General features: G+C 38.2%; 1 protein-coding gene across 3 annotated transcripts in view; it reads right to left on the minus strand.

Annotated features, from left to right (window-relative positions):
- LOC126237357 (serine/threonine-protein kinase mig-15) overlaps positions 1–21042 on the minus strand; it is a 325139-nt gene that overhangs the window by 115981 nt on the left and 188116 nt on the right. For 2 of the 3 annotated variants that reach the window (XM_049947424.1, XM_049947423.1), the window contains exons 13-16: positions 17735–17952; positions 13002–13069; positions 11647–11735; positions 8991–9752 (exon numbers count right to left, since the gene is read on the minus strand). In XM_049947424.1, coding sequence (XP_049803381.1) covers positions 8991–9752; positions 11647–11735; positions 13002–13069; positions 17735–17952 — 1137 coding nt within the window. The remainder of the gene's footprint in view (positions 1–8990; positions 9753–11646; positions 11736–13001; positions 13070–17734; positions 17953–21042) is intronic. The other variant, XM_049947425.1, reaches the window with a different exon arrangement.

Raw genomic sequence — 21042 nt, forward strand, 5'->3', positions numbered from 1 at the left:
AGTCGTTCTTCCCGCGAACCATACGCGACTGGAACAGGAAAGGGAGGTAATGACAGTGGCACGTAAAGTGCCCTCCGCCACACACCGTTGGGTGGCTTGCGGAGTATAAATGTAGATGTAGATATTGTTATTGTTACTCCATCCCCGATTTTTCATTGTTTTATTACATAATTTTGTTTTTCTGACATGTTCTACATGGTTGAGGATTTCCTCATTACAGGTCTATGGATAGAACAATATATCTGATCACAGCCGCTAAACACAGCATTGTAATTTCTCCCTTTTTTCAGTCTCAATGTTACCATCATTTCACATGACACATCAGTTTCTGCTAGCAATGCCCAGTGATCTAAGGATGCATTTCAGCTGTTTCAACATGAGTGTAAAAATTTGGTATAACAATTTCTTTGCAACAAGATCTTTCTTTTTCTGAAGCAATCATTAGGCACCAACTGTACCACCAAGCACTGGTCTTAATAGGCATGTTAGAACACTTAGGTGCAAACAGTTCCTAGGTGCAAACAGTTCAATACTGAACATGTGTACTACACTTTAATTTAATATGTACAAATAACAGTAGAATGCGTTGGTGTTGGGCTGTGTGATGAAGAGACCAAACAGCGAGGTCATCGGTCTCATTGGATTAGGGAAGGATGGGGAAGGAAGTTGACCGTGCCCTTTCAAAGGTACCATCCCGGCATCTGCCTGGAGCAATTTAGGAAAATCACTGAAAACCTAAAGCAGGATGGTCAGTTTGCTATCCACTGCGCCACCTCGCTCGGTAACATCATAATAATACGAGTATTATCGAGCAATAATTCTCGTCACTACCCACAGCATCAACAAACCAATATAAGTAAGCAATTGTACTCCACAACAGTAGAGACTTTTCTATGATATTATTATTATGCTCCATATTTTATTGTCACCATAAATGTTCCACAATATTTTAAAAGATCTTTAAGGCATTACTGAATAGTTTGAATGCCAAGAACCTCTGATCCAATGTAGTTATAAAATTTTTTGTTTTGATTTCATTTTTCTGTTGTATCTTGTATGTAGGGAAGACGGGATTAATTCGCACAAGGGATGACTTGGCACACAGATTCTATTTCCTCAACAACCATGGAGTTAACGTGCTGTCATCGTGATGAGTGTATGTAGATGTGCACCATCCACCCTATGTCAGTATGCTTGGAAATGTTACAAAGGAAGGATCTCAGTTTGATTCTTTTCCTGATTGGTGTGTAAATTTTTTATCATAAATTCATCTCTTCTGATGAACAAGTAGGTTGAACGGAGGCCAGTCTTTAGTTTCTGTTGTATGGGATGGTAAGCTATCATTTTGTTTTTCGTACCCCTTTGGGGCTAGTTGGCGTAGTTTGGTATCGGGTCAGCTGGCGTATCTCTACCAACAGTTCACATCAAAGGAGACCAACCAAAAATGCCACACAATTGCAAGGGCTCCCTGATCACCCAGAATACCATGTAAATGACTGTTTTGGTGAAGTACCGAGCCCATCAATATCCTGGGAGGAATGTCAATGCGATGGAAAAGAGATTCATGTGTCCACCATGGTCAAAAAGGTGAGAAACTGGAGATGGCCAGATGAGATTATTTCATATTCGCCATTGACTGTAATGTTAATCAGAGAATGATTCAGTCTGGTATGGCTGAAGTAAAATTGTGTGGAAACTGAACTCACCTGTTCACATAAACGAGCAACCAATTCCTCAAACAGTGAACTTATTCTATTTGAATAATTTCAAATAGCAATAATAACAACGACTTATTTTTCTTGAAAATTCATAATTTGTAAATACACTAAGTTTATGTATTATTGTTTATAAATTTAAGTGGAATTCATTTTTGTTCCAGTGTTATTTCTTAAAAGAGAAATTTAAAATTTATCACTTGAATTTATCCTTCCAAAAAGAAGTACTCCAGCTTTTGATAAAAGAAACGTTTCTTCTTGAAATGTTGTGTTGTTATGCCTACTTTTTCTATTCATATACCCTAAGGGTATACCAACTAACCCCACACAGGAGGTTAGTTGGGATAGGTGCAAGCTTTTATGAAAAGTGTTTTTTGCATTACCTAAACACATATTTAAGTACGGGATCCTACATAGTTTTGAAGCCAAAATATTAAGCTATTTGATGCATTCACATTTTCTCCAAATACTGCAAAAAAAAAAGTCTATGCCAACTAGCCCTGTCATCAAACACCCCCCCCCCCCCCACACACACACACACACACAATTAACAATATGGAAACTGGCACGTCTTTGTATTCCAAATTTCATTTTGCCTTGATCTTGTGATAAAGTCATAAGCGAGATATTAACTTACATCTCATACCAAAATAAAGCATTTTGATAACAGTGACATTACCATTAAATTCCCACAAGCTAAGATAAATTAAAGAGAATTATTTATAACACAGAATTTCTGATGTGTTAATGACATAATAATGTGTCAAGCAGAGTGCAGCTGCCCATCAACATAGATTTATTTTTTAATGATTATCTTAGCTTAATGCCAGTACACAAGTTTATCTCCCTGAATGCTACAGTTCAAGAATGAATCAGGAAGATAGTCTTTACTCATTTTTAAAGTTGATCTTGAAACAAAAAGCTCAAAATGCTAAATGTGATATGGAAGTTGAAACTCCAAGGAACTAGTTTACAAATCTAAGCTGTTTTAAAACCTCAGATGATTGTTCCATGCAAGTTCTCTACATACAATGATGTCTTTCACTTCCACACTAACAATAGTTTATATGGTGGCCTTTGGCTTTTGAAGTTTCATCAATTAAGTGATAAGCACAACTATTCTGTGTCGAGTACCATTTTCGGAAAGGTGGATATACAGTACTGAGTTTTGATGATAAGTGTTAGAGATCCCCCCCCCCCCCCCCCTCTCGCGCACGCACGCACACACACACACACACACACACACACACACACACACACACACACACACACATTATATATACAGAAGGGGAAGGAAATTGGCTGTGTCTACAAGGGATCTTCCCAATATTTGCTACAAACAACACGAGGGAGGGAGGGAAATGTAAACTGAAAACCCGCTCCTCCCAAATGTGAGTGCCACCTCACTTGGTGGGTCCAAATGTGAGTGCCACCTCACTTGGTGGGTAACACTGAAGTTCCACTTGACAACTCATCATGGCCATGAAAATCTGTACCAGGACTGGGGAACTAGTAAGAGCTAGCTAGTGATGCGCTGAGCAGCATAGGAATGTAATATGCCACCCCACAAAGTACAGAGTAGATTAAATAGTTTGAGATAATGGAAGAACTGGAAAGAATTTCAGGTAGTTGTTTGCAGCTTGTTTACATCTAAGAAGCATACATTTTACTAGTTTCTCATCAACTCTCTACTTCCAGACACATTTAAATATTGAAATAAGATGAACCCTTATTTTAAAACAATGTTCAACTTCTGTCCCGCAATATTTGACAGGCAGTAGTAAGCACATAAAGTTAATTGTAACTCTATTGCCAATTTCTCCACATCATGATAGGACTCATTTCACTTATCATTTAAAGAAGTTTCCTTTCCCGCACGACGACAAAGCAAAGTTTTTCAGATAATTAAATTTACAGCAATAAATGCATGTCCTCATAGGCAGGTGAAGATGAAAGAATGTACTTCAAAACTTGTAGTGGCTAATTTCAGTAAATTCAAACTGCAATCTTGAGTTTATGACTATTTCCTTTTTCTCAAAAACCTGTTTATGCAGCAACATTTTCTGCTGTGGTACCAAAACAAATAAAAATATCACTTTGGAATGATATAGCAAATGTCGAGGCCACTGGGGCTCAAAACACATTCAAAATGCTCCATGACCAGATGAAAATGGCAAGGATTCCAAGCTCAATCTGGCAACTTGCCCAATCCACATAATAAAAAATGGTGATTCACCTTCTATTAACTCCTGATTAAAAATGAAAACTGAAGATTAACAGTTCGTTGTATGCTTGTCTTGTGACAGTATAGTACAGAAGATAACTGAGAGAAATATGCAAAGATATGAACAGAAATGACACTTTTATCAAAGACAATAATTTCCCTTAAGATATTGCAATTCACGGTGGTCCCCTGGATACTATGAAAAGCAGGACATAGCTCTTAATATGGTGTGTGATCACCATGGATGGCAACACATGCAGGAGACAAGGTTGTTAAGGAGTTCTTGTGATCAGCATTCCATTCCTCTATCTACAAGGTTGACAAATGGTGGATGATCATTGGTGCATGCATACACGCAGCAAAACGTCTCCCCTATGTAACCCACATACGCTTGATGCAATTTAGGTATTTAAGTCTGGGGAATGGGAAGGCCAGTCCATTTGTCGAATATCCTCTTGTTCCAAGAGCCCCTCCGCCTGCACTGCTCGATTTGGTCGTGTATTGCCATCCCCATATGGGAAGTAAGGGCACAACATGTTTTGATCTCTAGCCAGAAACACTGTTGTATCTAACAATTTTGGTGATCCAGGTATTATGGTGTGGGAATGCATAATGTTACTTGGGCATATCTTCCAACACAGTACACTCAGTGCTCAACGCTGGTGTGGGAAGGCATAATGTTGCTTGGGCATACTGACCTTCAAATCTTTCAACATAGTACACTCACTGCTCAACATTATTGTAATACTGTACTCCTACCCCCTACGCATCCTTTCAGGCTGCATTCAGCCATGACTTCATTTTTGTGGATGACAATGTGCAAACGCCTCAGACAGCAGAGGTAGAGAAGCTCTTGGAATGAGAGAGTATTCAGCAAATGGACTAGCCTGTTCCTCCCCCTGACTTAAATCCCACAAAGTAAATCTAGGATGAGTTAGAGACACATATTGCATCAAGTTCACATGCATCGATGACACTCTAGAAGTTGCCAACTGTGCTAGTGAAGGAATGGAAAGCTCTGCCTCAATACCTCCCCATGAACCTTATGGCCAGCATGGGAGCACATTGTACAGTATTGCCAGCAGTGGTGACTGGACATTCTATTAGGAACCATGCCCTGCCTTTCGTAATGCCCAGGAGCGCACCACAAATTCAGGCGACTTCCGGGTAATTATTGTCTTTAAATAAAGAAGCATCACTTCTGTTTGTCTCCATGCATTAGTTTTCTGTACCAAACTGTAGCAGTTCTTTCTACAAACAGACCACATTCCAACAAACTACCTTACTTGGAAGTGACACATCATGTGAAAGATGCTTTTGTCCATAAGTTTTGCACACCAGTGTATTCGTATGGAGTGAAGTCCAGTATGGAAGTGAAATGTGAACTATAAACAGTACAGAAAAGAAGATATAGAAGTTTTTCAAATGAAGTGATAAATGAGGATGCTGAAGAATTGATGGAAAGATCTAAAACCAAATCAAGAGGTACTGAATCAAATCCTAAAGAAAATTAATTTATGACACAGCATGAGTAAAACGAGAAATGTGTTAACAGGACACATCCTGATGCATCAAGGATAGTTAATTTGATAATGGTGGAAAGTATGGAAAAAAAACTGTAGATGGGGCCAAGGACTGACTACAATAAACGGATTCAAGTAAATGGAAGTTGCAATAGTTAGGGAGATACACTATGTGATCAAAAGTATCCGGACACCCCCAAAAACATACATTTTTCATATTAGGTGCATTGTGCTACCACCTACTGCCAGGTACTACATATCAGCTACCTCAGTAGTCATTAGGAATTATGAGAGAGCAGAATGGGATGCTCCATGGAACTCACGGACTTCGAACATGGTCAGGTGATTGGGTGTCACTTGTGTCGTACGTCTGTAAGTGAGATTTCCACACTCCTAAACATCCATAGGTCCACTGTTTCCGATGTGATAGTGAAGTGGAAATGTGAAGGGACACGTATAGCACAAAAGCTGACAGGCTGACCTCATCTGTTGACTGACAGAGACCGCCGACACTTGAAGTGGGTCGTAATGTGTAATAGGCAGACATCTATCCAGACGATTACACAGGAATTCCAAACTGCATCAGGATCCACTGCAAGTAGTATGGCAGTTAGGCGGGAGGTGATAAAACTTGGATTTCATGGTCAAGTGGCTGCTCATAAGCCACACATCACGCCGGTACATGACAAACGATGCCTCGATTGGTGTAAGGAGCGTAAACAAGGCCGATTGAACAGTAGAAAAACATTGTGTGTAGTGACAAATCACAGTGCACAATGTGGCAATCTGATGGCAGGGTGTGGGTATGGCAAAAGCCCAGTGAACGTCATTTGCCAGCGTGTGTATCGCCAACAGTAAAAGTCAGAGGTGGTGGTGTTATGATGTGGTCATGTTTTTCATGGAGGGGGCTTGCACCCCTTGTTTTGCATGGCACTATCACAGCACAAGCCTACATTTAAGCACCTTCTTGCTTCTCACTGTTGAAGAGCAATTTAGGAATGGCGATTGCATCTTTCAACATGATCGAGCACCTGTTCATAATGCATGGCCTGTGGCAGAATAGTTACACGATAATAACATCCAGGCCTCAGAGACCAACACTGATAGCTCTCCTCAGTGCAGCACTCTGTGAAGAATGGGCTGTCACTCCCCAAGAAACCTTCCAGCACCTGTATGAATGTATGCCTGCAAGAGTGAAAGCTGTCTTCAAGGCTAAGGGGGTGGGACAACATCATACTGAATTCCAGCATTACTGATGGAGGACACCACGAACTTGTAAGCAATTTTCAGCCTGGTGTCCAGATACTTTTGATCACAAAGTGTACTAAGGGACTCATAGAGAATAGACTAGTGTGAAGAGCAGAAACAAACCTGTTAATAGACAGAGGACGATGAGGACAATGATGACAACAACAACGATAACTCTTAATTTTGTGTGTTGTAAATGATGTCCACTAAGACTGCAACTATGCAATTTTTATTTTTCACCATCTGCTATAAAAAAGCTCTGTGAAGTATCTACATTTGTCCACAAAGAAGGGAGGCACAGTATCTTGCAAGAATGGATAGATGGCTGCAGTAAAATTATACAGAACAACACATATACTAAGAACATACTCAGGATGATGAGGCTTCCACAATATTGGATAATACGAATTCATTCCTGACATTCACTGTGCTACCCACAGTAAATATGTCAATAAATAGCTGGTGAAGCGATTTCATTATCTGAAAAAAGAATAAGTAAACTCTCTGAGAAAGAAGTGAGTATAAAATGAGATGTACATTGGACTATTATACTGATTTACTGAATGCAGTCTACAAAAACTTCAAAGAATTTGCAAAGTACACAAGCACTCACAAGTCATCCACAGTATGGTATTAATACTGACTGAATTTCTGTATACTTTAAAAATGAAGAGCTTCAACTGTGCTATATAGGAGAAGCAACTGCCATGCCTTTATACTCCACTTTTTTCTTAAAACAAATTTAAATGAACCCTTATTACATCGATGTTTGAGAACTAAACTAAAGACTTTACGTGGCCTGTAATTTTAAGTTTCTTCAGTGTGTATTATAATCATCAGTTTGGCCATTTTGATCACTTTCACTCTTATTTTATTCAAAAGTTTAATAGTTTACAGGTTACATCATCATTTTAGAATAAAACATAACACGACTAGGAAATCTTTGATTTCTCTCTTAAGTTTCCCTTTTTGTCTCTCTTAAACCTAGTATTTCTTCCTTAATGGTCAATTTCCTGCATTCCATACTTTTTTTCCACTTTCTGTCTATCCTGTTTTATACCCATCAAGGCGACATAACAAAAACAATATTAATAGTCATGTCAAAGAAGAAATTGATCTGTGCCAAAACACAATGCTTTTACTACACAAAATTTCTACATTTCAAAATCTGTATAAACCTTTCCTGCAAAATGTACCTGACTAGCTGCCATATTTTCATCAGTTTCTTCATAAGTTTTAGTAGCATATTACAGGAAGAGGGGGTGGGAGTGAGATAGATAGATAGATAGATAGATAGATAGATAGGGAGAGAGAGAGAGAGGGGGGGGGGGCGGAGAGAGAGAGAGAGAGAGAGAGAGAGAGAGAGAGAGAGAGAGAGAGAGAGAGAGAGATAGTTGGCTTACAAATGGCTGATCAGATTATACCAGTCCATGTCAGAGAATTGTTATACATTACACAAAATCTATACCCAGAACACAAAAACTACACAGATAATGTGAAGGGGATACTTTTGCCTGTCCTAGCTGTGAGAGAGTAGTTAGTGAAGTAAAGTGATTAGCATATTTTTAAGCTTTTCAGCAATTTATTACTGCACTCAGTGTTACGAAAGCTCTGAGCTGACATGTTAGAGAATGCTAAGAATTAGATTCCACAGCCATTGATGCACAAGAATAAGGGGATTTAGTATTCACAAAAGGTTAATACATCCAAACCACTCAATGCAGACAGCATGGAACCACTGGCAAACACACTTGTTCCACAAATAATTACAAACCATGATATAATATTTACAGCACAGGTACTTTGATAACCACACACAGTATGCCATTTATACCTTCTAGATAATTCCTGAATGATACGGTACTGTATTACAAGCACAATAAAGAGGGGCATAATGAAAATTTGACAATTCGTTTTAGTTATTTAGTTATGAGAAATCACAAAATGATATTTTTTACTCTTTACAAAAAGTAATGGACAAATAAATAAAATTATTTTTTAAAAACATATTCTGTAGAATATTCAGTTAAATCTGACCAACTGCGACAGCTTACTTCAACAATAACAGGGACCATATGTGACTATATAATAATACGTTATAAAATTCGATCTTTATTGTGTAAACATACTACTACCGTACCACTGCATCAGTTCAAATAACCAAGTGAATGCCAGTAGTTTTATGCTCAATGTACAACTGAATGATACCAAAAACAACACACAAGGTGCAATGATACAGAAAGGACACCCTAAGAAGAAAATTCGTTCCCTGAAACTAACCTGTCGGAGGCTGTACTCTCCGATCTCGAGCGTGGCAATGCTGCTTGTGCTGCTATCTACAGCTTGACTGCTCCGTCTCCGCATGCCATCTGCATCACGAGAGAATCTCTGCTCCCCATCTAAGCAGCGAGGCTCTAGCCCGTGCCGCAGATCCTGTCTGTTTCTCAGCAGCACAATGTCCCCCTCAGTCTTCTCTCTCCGTGGTCTCACAGGAAATTCTGGACTTGCTTTGCTATGATTAAAATCTGTCAGAACAGGTTCACCATTTCTATTATTTGAACTGTTCCCCTTCTTCCCAAGCCCACCAAGGAGGTTCAAGCCAGCAACTGATGATCCTGGAATGTCAGAGCCCCTCCGTCCATTACCAGAAAATGAAATTCCGGAGCTGTGATTTTTTGATTCCATTAAAATGGCAGAATGGCGACTAGAAGCAGGGAAAAAATCAGAATTTTCACGTCGAAATCCAAATGGCACTGAAATGCGGGAATCTGATTCATTTCTGCGATGTTGGGGAGCATTTTTTTGCTCATTCACAGAAAATTTTCCACTGACATCATTCTGGCTGCTAACATCACAACTGTCTTTTTCTTTGGTTTTGTTATTGTTTTCTGTCTTATCTTCCCCCTTTAATTTGTCTAAGCGTTCACTAAAACCATGGAAATATCTACCAAAATCCAAGTCCCATTCTTTCAGCAGTTTTTGCTCATCAATTTCTGATCGTCGGCTTTGTTTGTGCTGTTGTGCTTTGGCTGCTGCTTCTCTCTTCACATACACAGCAAAGGAAAAACAATTACAACAACATAACAACAAGAATAAAATGATTAATGAACAAAAATCAAATAATTAAAAAAAATGGTTGTGTGCAGTCATCCAAGTTATCTGTAAATCCACCCAAATGTGAATGTCTGTACTAATAATGTTACACAGGGAAACTAAGAAAGTAATTTAATTAACCATACCCCAATAATAGGAAGGACTTTGCTTAAACAAGGCCCAACAATCAGTAGGACTTACTGAAGAAAAAGGGATGATTACCCACAAATGTACTTAATATGATGACAACATTTTTCTGTTATCCTAATTATGTTTAATATGATTCAGAACTTATGTTTCCATAATAACCAACATATGGAAGCCTCTGTTTGACATAAAATTTATTTTTCTGAAACACAATATACAATAGATAAATAGCAAGTAAAGTAACTAGTGGAACAATAACAAACAGACTGCAATAGACCACTGAGAGTTTTCCTCAAAATTTTTATTTCATCTTTATGAGCAGTGAAAGAACACTGGCTAAGAAATGGGAGGTTTGGACTATTCTAACATAAAATACTGGGACCACGTTTAAGGCTACGATTGCTGTTGACAAGTCTGCAAGAGTACCTTTTCTTATGAGAATTCTGATGCATGTAGCACTTAGGAGGCACCAGATTTCAAATTAAAGTTCCACTACACAGTCGTTCATATACAATGAGTGTCCCCTCTTTCCAGGTGTAAACTTTTTGGTTAGCTACAATATCTGAAATGGAGAGGCCTTTCTACTTACATGATGTCAGTTTTTGCACACAATTCATTCAATGCTACAAACTTCAAATGTCAGTTTTCTTTGTTTGTTTATCGTGCTCAAACTATAAATGTGTGCGTAAGTTTATTGCCATCATATGCTAAATCTGTCAAAGCATATATACAACTGGCACTGACTGGCAAATGGGCATATGAAACATACATTTCAAATGAAGAACTGATTTTAACACACTGCTACGTTAGCATACCTAAGCAAATAGCAGCATCTCTTTTGTCGTTTTAATGATAATTATGTCTCATAACATAAGTGTCTGATACCTTTTGTTCTCTAACATATTATGACAGAGGTACAAGATTTTACATAGTGAATAAAAGAATGTCTCTATTCACTGATGTGCTTGTAGTAAATGTCGTTCCTCTGCATCCTCAAATTTAAATATAAGATTTGTTTAATGATATTTGCCAAAATAAGATACTGTGAGCACCGGCACAAATTACATGCTATATATATGCAACATTTAGCTACACAAAATGCACAAAACAGAACATTGATCAGCTGTGAAACTGTTTTGTTTAGCATTGAACCACAATCACAGTAATGGGTTATGTCACACTACTATATTGCACAACTGTGCAGAATTTATTCAAGTCGCAAATAACAAACGAAAAGTTAAAATAATACAGACACAAAAGTTCTTGCTAGGAAACAGCAATTTTAGATAAGAGATAATTAAGGTACCAGGTAATGGCAAGGCTAAATACCCACTTTAACACCAATTACAAAAAAAGCACACATTTCCATGAAAGAAAAGCTTTCTTTTACACCCAAATTATGTAGGACAGAGCACCCTACACAGACGCATAACTTCGAAAAATGTAGACTATCTTTTAACGAATATCTGTGGAATGGAAGTGCTAACAATCAGCTCACATATTAAATGAAAACACTTAACAGGAATTCCATATAGAGCACAAAGCTATGTACATCAAGTCACCAATCAAAAGCTTGACACATATTGTGCAACAGATCACAAAAACATACAGGAATGCAGTGCATCTAACTATAACTAATCAAGCATAGAGACTGACATTTAAAATTGTAATAATCATGTTGTAACTGGGAGCTTACCCTTTTCATGACAAGAGTCCTATCAGAGCCTTCTTCTTCATCTGGCGTGGGTGGCAGAGGTCTGTTTGGAGCACCACTGGAAGAAGCACCTGAAAGAATTATTACTTGATATTTCCCATAAATTAATTTCATTTCATCAGAACATTATTCAGTACTGTTAAACCCCTCTTTTATACTTTTCAAAGGAATTTAATGGTTCACAATAAAAAATAAAAAAATAAAAAAAATAAAAAAATTGTTTCAATTTCTTCCACTGAATGTTTTTTCCATTAGGTTTCAAGTTCATAAATACAAAAAAATCAAAAATTTAGCAAAGTTTGAAAGTGATTACAAGAGCTGGGTATATGTTACATGCACACATATGACATCAAACTGTAGACAATAAGTGTATCTAATATCGAATCATACAACTTGCTACCCTGTGGATGTACAATGACTAAGAAAAATTTGCAAAAATACAGGATAGCATCTGACAACAGCTGATGCTGATTACATAACAAGGCATAAAAAACCACAAAATTACAATCTACAAATATCATAATGAAATTAAATGTATGTAGACAGGTGGTGGCATAATGAAATATAATTCTGTAGGACATAGTATACAGTGAAATGTAAAATTAAATTATAGCTGTGCTGTCAGGTCTCATCCTGACCACTGCCACTGGAAAACACAATGTATTTTGGAAGAAGTGCCAAAAGCATGTGACAATTATGATTGTAGCTTTGCTATTAGTTCACAATCTAACCACCACTTCAAAAATCACCAGTACATATTCCAAAAAATCTGTACACCATACATCACTTGATAACATTTACCTGCACAGTAAGTGTTTCACACTACTTTAAAACCAGCATCTTGCCTACATAATTAATCTCAATTACTCATTTTTTATCTTCACTATCGGTGGTTTGTTAAGTAAATGGTGTGAAATTAAGAATTATAATGTAAAAAAAAGAGAGTGGAAATTAACATCCTTAACATAGAAAACGTCAAACAGTGGGAAAACATTACTACTGGGAGCATAAAAGTGTGATATATGTTATCCAGAAAAGTGGAGTTGTACTGGGTAAAAATTCTGAAAAACACAAAACATTTAGGTTACTCTTCTTCTGTGATATTGTTGTAATTCATAAATGACTTTGGCCTATGATCTGCACTACCCATTGTTTAACTCCAACTAATCCAGTTTTGTATCTAACTTGCAACCCTCTCTTTCTTCCCTCAATAGTATGTCTAAGATGCAACTGTGACATTAGCAACCTGTAAACTTTCTTCTTCGCTAAAGTTTTGCTTGAATTAATATAATTGGCACAAGAGACAAAACTGTAATGAAAACAGAAAAATATTTTACCTTCATGTATGACCATTGTCTGAGGCTGGTGCCCTGGATCCAATGGCCTGTAGGGGGAGAGTTCAGGCCTACACAGAATGAAAGTTGGTAATAGAGAGACAGATTAAAATTAGTGCAATCAGTGTACAAAATTAACAGTACAAACAATAACTTACTATGGTTTCTGTTTAATATAATACAAGCAATTGCATTGGAAGGAGATGGGATTGACAAAAATATATTATGGAAATAGTAAAAGCACCACAAATAGAAGGTGCACAACTTCTTGGTTCACTGAAGACGATACGGCAAATAATAAGTATTGCATCCCTATGAGAATCTATTTACAAGAACTTTAATATCATCTATTTCTCTACAAACCTCCCTTGCTTTGCCTGCCATACTATTCATATTGTTTTATGTTTTATCACCTTCACCCCCCTCCTGAAGCTAGTTCTGCAAGACCTGTTTGAAATTTATATATAAGTGAGTTTATAGCCTGAGTAATATTGCACTGTAACCAACAAAAAAAATCTTAGAACGGACCCTTGAGTGTGATATCGCTAGTCCAATCTTTAGTAAGGTGCATTCGAAAGTGCAGGGTTAACAATTACAACAGGAAAAATATTAGCTGCTAATGACACACCACAGCATCAAGAGGTCAACAGAAAATGTGTGGTCGGGAGGGGCAAAGATCAATCTTCTATGGAACATATGTAGTACACGTCACAAAATGGTCATCACCAACATTCTAGAAATATTTAAAAGAAACCGTTAACTTCCATCATCGACACTGACTGAAAAATGACATGCCACAATGATCGCAGAGGTGCACACCATCAAGATCAAAGATGAACTCCGTGGGAGTTACAAACTGTGTAGAATGTTCAGCTCGGCATCCACTCTTAAGGAATGCATATGGAATTATGTTGGTGTAATGGGATGAGAGAACTTGTGCAAGGTGATAGCATGCAACCAAATGTGAAACACAGAGCTTATCGTGAAACTGGCCATCCTTTAAGGCGTAACTGCAAACAGTGCGATAGGTTTTACATGCACGGAGAAAACAAACATCCAGAGGCTGAATTTGTCCAATGGTTCCACATGGTATGAACTGCAATGTCATTCTTTTCAGGAAGGATAATTTTCTCTACAGGAGTACCATTTTCATACGCAGGCCAGGAATCAAGCAAAAGCAAGTTATTCTGACCAGTTACCAGTCAAAAGCGGTACTCATAATTTAGTCATAGTTCTCTTATGCCCATTTTCCCACTCCTGCTTGCTGTGATGTAAACGTTCCGTACTGCCCTTGCAAGATCACGAACATGAGAAAAAATCATAGGGGGCAGAGCAACTCCAACTTCTTGCAGCACAATAAATAACTTTCCAGCCAATTTACCATTCAAATTCAAGGTCGCCATAATTGTATACAAATGCATTAAGGCATTGATGTTAGTTAATCTTGATACAACTCTCTTGGTACCTTTAATTTTCAGGGTTCTTTCAAATGCGCCTTCTCTCCCAATCTCGACTGGTCGGAGTTGAAAACAAATTCCTTATCAAATGATGAAATAAGTTTGTTTATCTCATCTACAAATTTTTGAGCTGATTCCATAGTCTTTTGTGCATCATCAAGTTGACGCTTTGTTTGAAATTTCGTTATCTTACTTCTTCCACTTCTGCAGCTTTGTTTAAAATTATGCAAACATCCACCTCTTCCCTTGAAATCACTGTAATCTATATTGTGCACCATTTGATATGCATAATGTATTAGGTCACTACAATGGGCATCCCGTAGACTGTATAGAGCATCTTTGAAATGTGGGAACACCAGTGCACCTGTCCTTCCTTGAATATCTGTAGCTTTTCTTATGCACTATACGATCATACTTCTGCATAATTATATGAAATCTGATCATAACTGTATTTGTACTGTGCTGTGGATGATCTTCGATGTGTTAATTATGTTTAGTACCCGCTACTTGGACAATGATTGTCCTTTACTACGTTTTACTGGTTATGGGATTTGTGGTTCTCGGTCCGACAAGGATAATGAATTACGTGGCTTGACAACCGTTTCCAATCACTTTTCACTTGTTAAGCACATATTGTCATCACTGTACTCCCCATATACATCGTTCGCATAGTCAAGCATAGGACACCACACTTTCCAGTGACTCATCTTGCAGAAACACTAGTATTTCATCTGTCACTTCTTTCTTGGGTTCCTTGCTGATGTAATGTCAACTTCAGCAACTGTTGTTGTGGATATAATGCAATGTTTGCTTTGTTTATTATTTCCACTGCCCTGCTCTGTATCAACACTACTAGCACTGTAGTACTGTTGTGAGTTACTTGTCGACTAAGCAGTTCAACTATGCTCCTTATCCTCATGCTGTGCTCAACATTGGATACTTCCAGTCCTGTCCCCTGTTGCCACTAGCAGTCAACACTGTGGTCGCATGGTAGACAATATGTGGGGCACCGAATGCCACATCATTAGCCTTTTGTGACCTGCACTCAAGGGGTTCCCTGTTAGACAAAATACAAGTTCCAGGAACTATTGGAAGGACGTGAAACACAAGTTACAACATTTGAGGACTGAGATGAGGTACAAACTTGAATAGAATTACTGCTGATATTTGAGTTTATAATGAAAATTCAAATTTATGTCTTTTCACACTCTTATAGTACTTCAAGTAACATATAATTGCTCAGAGAGAATTATTTAAACATATCTTCCACAATCATTAATGATATAACAGTGAGAATTCTAATGTAAACAAGCTCCGCTGTTCTTTATTGCTGACTCGAGAAAACAGCAAATGATTCTAATTAGGGATACAAACCACATTCTAACTTCTTCCACTATGACTGTACCACTCTCATCTTCCAAATGTATTGCTGGTGTAGAACCAAACAGAAAGGGAAAAAACATATACCAATTGTTTCATGATAGGCACAGCTACCAGACAATGCCACATTAAGCAAATTTTAGTGCCTAAACAATGTACCTAAGTCCAACAAATACATAGGTGGTCTACAATGAGCTTCTTCATTTTGTCATAGTCCATACTACAACAGGTCCCAGTTTCTCAGTTGCTTTTCATTTATTCAAAGAAAATGGTGTCAATTGCAAAGGGCTGAATATCAATCAGTGCTTTCAGAGTTAAGTATGTCATAATGAAACAAAAGGAGTTCCACTGTGCATTCAGAAGATAGCAGCCAGTTTAAAAATAAATAAACAAATAAAAACACCAATGAAATTTCTTGTGAAGTGTAACCCCTTGAAAAGACAAAGATGCACCCAAGAACGCAATACACATTCCGCAAGAGTACAGAACATACGGACAACTGCTTTTCCTAAGGGATGACGCATCAGATCAACAAACAACAGTGTGCCACACACTATGTATCACAATCAATACAGGCATGTTTAAGCATCTGGTACAATAAACTTAACGTAAGACAGCCACAACGTGAAGGCTTGCTTGACCAACATGATCGTCAGAATGTTGTTCTTTGAGAAATAGGAGGAGGTTGTGCATCCTCCATTTTATGCATAACTGAACACCTGCGGCTTAACATCCGTTTCCGATAAGCGGTCAAAAGATGGATTGAGGGTTTGTCTTCACATTTGCAGTGCATTACAAGATCTACTTGAAGCTGTAAAATTTCCTTATGGGCAGGACTAACACTGTTAAAGTGAGTATTTACATTTGCAAGCACACTGTTTTTTGAAGCTTTTACTTATTTTATTTATATTTATTCATCCAAGAATCATCTCACAACTATATTGGATTTGTTGAGGTAATACGATGCACATCAATAGGCCAAAATATACAACACACAGCACACATAACATGCTTTGACAGGGAATAGGACAGTTGGTCAGTTGTGGTCGTGATTAAGGAACCATCCCAAAATTTGCCTTAGTGATCTAGGAAAACCATAGAAAACCCAAATCTGGATGGTCGAACAGAGCAGCTCCATCCTCCCAAATATGAATTCAGTGTCTTAAAGGCCGCACTGCCTCATTCAGTAATTCCCTATAGTATAAAGTTTCTTGATTTACACATGATTTGTTTCCGGTTACTTACTATTATTTTTCTTCACAGTATGTAAAACAATGCTGGCTAGATTATTGCATATCAACAAGTAACTAGGTTCCTTGTCTTCTTGATAAGTCCGCTGTCACACAACTTCCGTGATTCAGTACCTACCTTCATTATCTAATTTGTGAGAATCAAACAAATGAGTTAACTAAACAAACATCCAGACCTAATTTTGCACAGTCTCCAACCTACCAGTTGCATCAAGAATGAATGAAACGTTCATGGAAAATACCAAGTTGCACCTGCATCCAGCATCTACAAAATGGAGAGCACCAAGTGTTTTTGTACTAGTTCCGCAGTGAACTAATGCAATAGGGTTGGGGTCCCATCAGCGACAAAGATGACACCAACCACCACCCAATTCGACATTCATCATGGTGATGGTATATATGGATGTATGTAAATGTCTAAACCAACACATTTTCTCTACTTTCTCCCAATTTACCAATAAAAAATGAAAAATTGTACATCTGTGTAGACTCAATATGTTCAAAACAAAATGAAGCAAATCACTATGTCTACAATGTGATAACCCCATGTACAAAATAAGGGCTCACATTATGGCAGAATATTAGGGAAGTTTTGACCACAATTTCTATAAATCCTACTCAGCACAACAGCAATGACAAAACAACGTACAGTGGTTTTGGAGGATCGCTTGCCAGAAGTGTTCCATCGTTGCGGACTTTGCCATCATCATCGTCATCAGAATCTGAGTCAGCAGCATCCAAAATTGAAGAAGACGATTGTGGAAGAGATGATGGTAAAGGTCCTTTCCCATTTTGACGAGATCTTGCTGGTACTTCCTGCTGGCCCATAACTAACTCATTCAGCTGGTCCACAATCATGTCCAAATCCTAGAAACAAAAAATAAGAAACTTTCAAGCAGAGCTACAGCTGGAAAAAAACTGGAAATGCATTAATGTTCTAACAACAAAAGACAGTCCAGATCACAATAATTTTTTTTTTGTTACTGCAATTAAAAATGGGTAATATATTGCGATCTGCACTGCCTTTTATTATTAAAATGTTAAATCTGACTGCTGTGGTTCCTCAATGACATAAAAATTGTTGTATTAATCTTCTATTCCAAGGATTGGTTAATAGCTATAATTTTATCCACTGCTCAATGGAAGCGGATTTAAGAGAGTAATTCGGCCCATCCATATTAATATCTTGTGATCTGATCACATTACATTAAAACTGACGAATTTCTAAAGAACAAGCTTCCATCTTCAGGTGTACACCATCACAACGATCAAACCATCTCAATATATATGCACTGAGATACTTTGATTCTTGTGTGTGTGCGCGCGCGTGTGTGTGTGTGTGTGTGTGTGTGTGTGTGTGTGTGTGTGTGTGTGTGTGGCGGGGGGGGGGGGGGGGGGCGTCCACTTGTGTGCGTGTGTGAAGATGGAAAATTGTATCTTAGAAATGTGTTAAGTTTTCGTGTGATAAACAGGGTTCGGATTTTTTAATGCACACGTTTTTTCTTAGGGTAAATTAAACCCCTTTGGAAAGATACCACAGTGCGAAAGTATTCTTGTAGTTGTGAAAAGAACATGTTTTCATGACCCTTTTTGGAATCTTTATTCCTTTCCTGTTTTCCTCTGACCCTGTCCATAATCCCCATTTTTCTTTCTTTTCTTTTACTGTAGCTTCTTGGTAATCGCCTTGAGAGCATTTTACGCTGAAGTGCCAAACTGGCATAGGCATGCGTATTCAAATACAGAGAGATGTAAAAAGGCAGAATATGGCGCTGCGGTCAGCAATGCCTATATAAGACAACAAGTGTCTGGTGCAGTTGTTAGATCTGTCACTGCTGCTACAATGGCAGGTTATCTACGTTTAAGTGAGTTTGAATGTGGTGTTATAGTTGACACACAAGCGATAGGACACAGCTCTCCTAGGTAGCGATGAAGTGGGGATTTTCCCATACGACCATTTCACGAGAGTACCATGAATATCAGGAATCCGGTGAAACATCAAATCTCCGACATCTCTAAAGCCTGGAAAGGGTCCTGCAAGAATAGGACCAATGATGACTGAAGAGAATCGTTCAACGTGACAGAATTGTAACCCTTCCACAAATTGCTGCAGATTTCAATGCTGGGCCATCAACAAGTGTCAGTGTGCAACTCATTCAACGAAACATCATCAATATGGACTTTTGAAGCCAAAGGCCCAGTCGTGTACCCTTGATGACTGCATGAAAGCCCTTGATGACTGCATGAAAGAAAGCTTTACGCCTCGCTTGGGCCCGTCAACACTGACATTGGACTGTTGATGACTGGAAACATGTTGCCTGGTCGGACAAGTCTCATTTCAAATTTTATCAAGTGGATAGACACGCACGGGTAAGGAGACAACCTCATGAATCCATGGACCCTGAATATCAGCAGGGGACTGTTCAAACTGGTGGAGGCTCTGTAATGATGTGGGGCGTGTACAGCTGGAGTGATATGGGAACCCTGACACATCTAGATATGCCTCTGACAGATGACAAGTATGTAAGCATCCTGTCTGATCACCTGCATCCATTCATGTCCATTGTGCATTCCGACAGACATAGGCAATACCAGCATAACAATGTGACACCCCACACGTCCAGCATTGCGACAGGGTGGCTCTAGGAACATTCTTCTGAGTTAAACGCATCCGCTGGCCACCAAACTCCCCAGAAATGAACATTATTGAGCATATCTGGGATGCCTTGCAATGTGCTGTTCGGAAGAGATCCCCATTCCCTCACACTCTTATGGATTAATGGACAGTCCTACACGATTCCTGGTGTTAGTTCCTTCCAGCACTACTTCAGACATTAGTCGATCCATGCCACGTCATGTTGTGGCACTTCTGCATGCTCACGGAGGCACTACATGATATTAGACAGGCGTATCAGTTTCTTTGGCTCTTCAGTGTATTATTCATAAGAGAAATGGCTTGTAAGTTTAATTCCATTTCTCTATAGTTTCAAATCAATACAAGATATTTAAATTTCAATTAATGTATCCTCAGTTTGCAGTGAATATGGGAATAGTAAGCCTACTTCCTTCAGTAAACGTAGGACTAAAAGCATGCCGCAATAATCGAAAATAATTGTGTTTCTGACAAATACTATCCCTCTCACTTTACTGCTATAAATAACTTACAACAATGCAAATGACAATGAGTGTACTTCACTGACTGTATTTCACTCCATCCTAATTTCACCAGAATCAGTAGCCTGCTGTTGGGGAATGTTACTTTGTTACTAAACAAGTTTATTACTAGATTTTAGATTTTACCATAGCGAAGGTGTCCAGTACCTACTTTTTTTATTCTGGCTCATGAATCCAAACCAAATTCCATAGAAATTGATGGAGCTGTTATGCTATGTACTATTTAAGACTGAGGAATTTTGTTAGAAGAAAAACACCAGTGAGATCGCATCAAACAATACATTTCCAGCTACGAGTATTAAAAGAACATGACTCTTCAAACAAACAAATTACACCAGCCTCTGTTACAAAATGCATTTGAAGCAAAATTTGAAGGAATTCAACACTGATTTGTGTGCAGTTCTTACACAAGCAGAAATTCCGCTCAGTAAGTTGAACCATCCAGCCTTCAAGGGATTTCTTCAGGAATACACAAATAATACTTTAAGAAAAAACTATATAGTGCCCGTTTAGTAAGAAACAATAAAAAGAATCAAAGAGAAAGTGTCTATGACTGATGTGGGAATCATTCTAGATGCAACTACAGACTCAATGGAACAATATGTTTTAACATTTAAGTTTTACCCTTAGCACGGGAGATAATTAAGCCCATGTTGTGACAAATATAGAGGCTGCAGAAAGCTAATGCCAGCACAGTAATGCAATCTATCATAGATTTCTGTCGAAAACTGTGGCCTAGCGGTATCAACTTTGAAAACATTCTTCTGGTGGTTATAGACCAGCCTC

The sequence above is a fragment of the Schistocerca nitens genome, chromosome 2 (genome assembly GCF_023898315.1).
Source record: "Schistocerca nitens isolate TAMUIC-IGC-003100 chromosome 2, iqSchNite1.1, whole genome shotgun sequence".
Lineage (NCBI taxonomy): Eukaryota > Metazoa > Arthropoda > Insecta > Orthoptera > Acrididae > Schistocerca > Schistocerca nitens.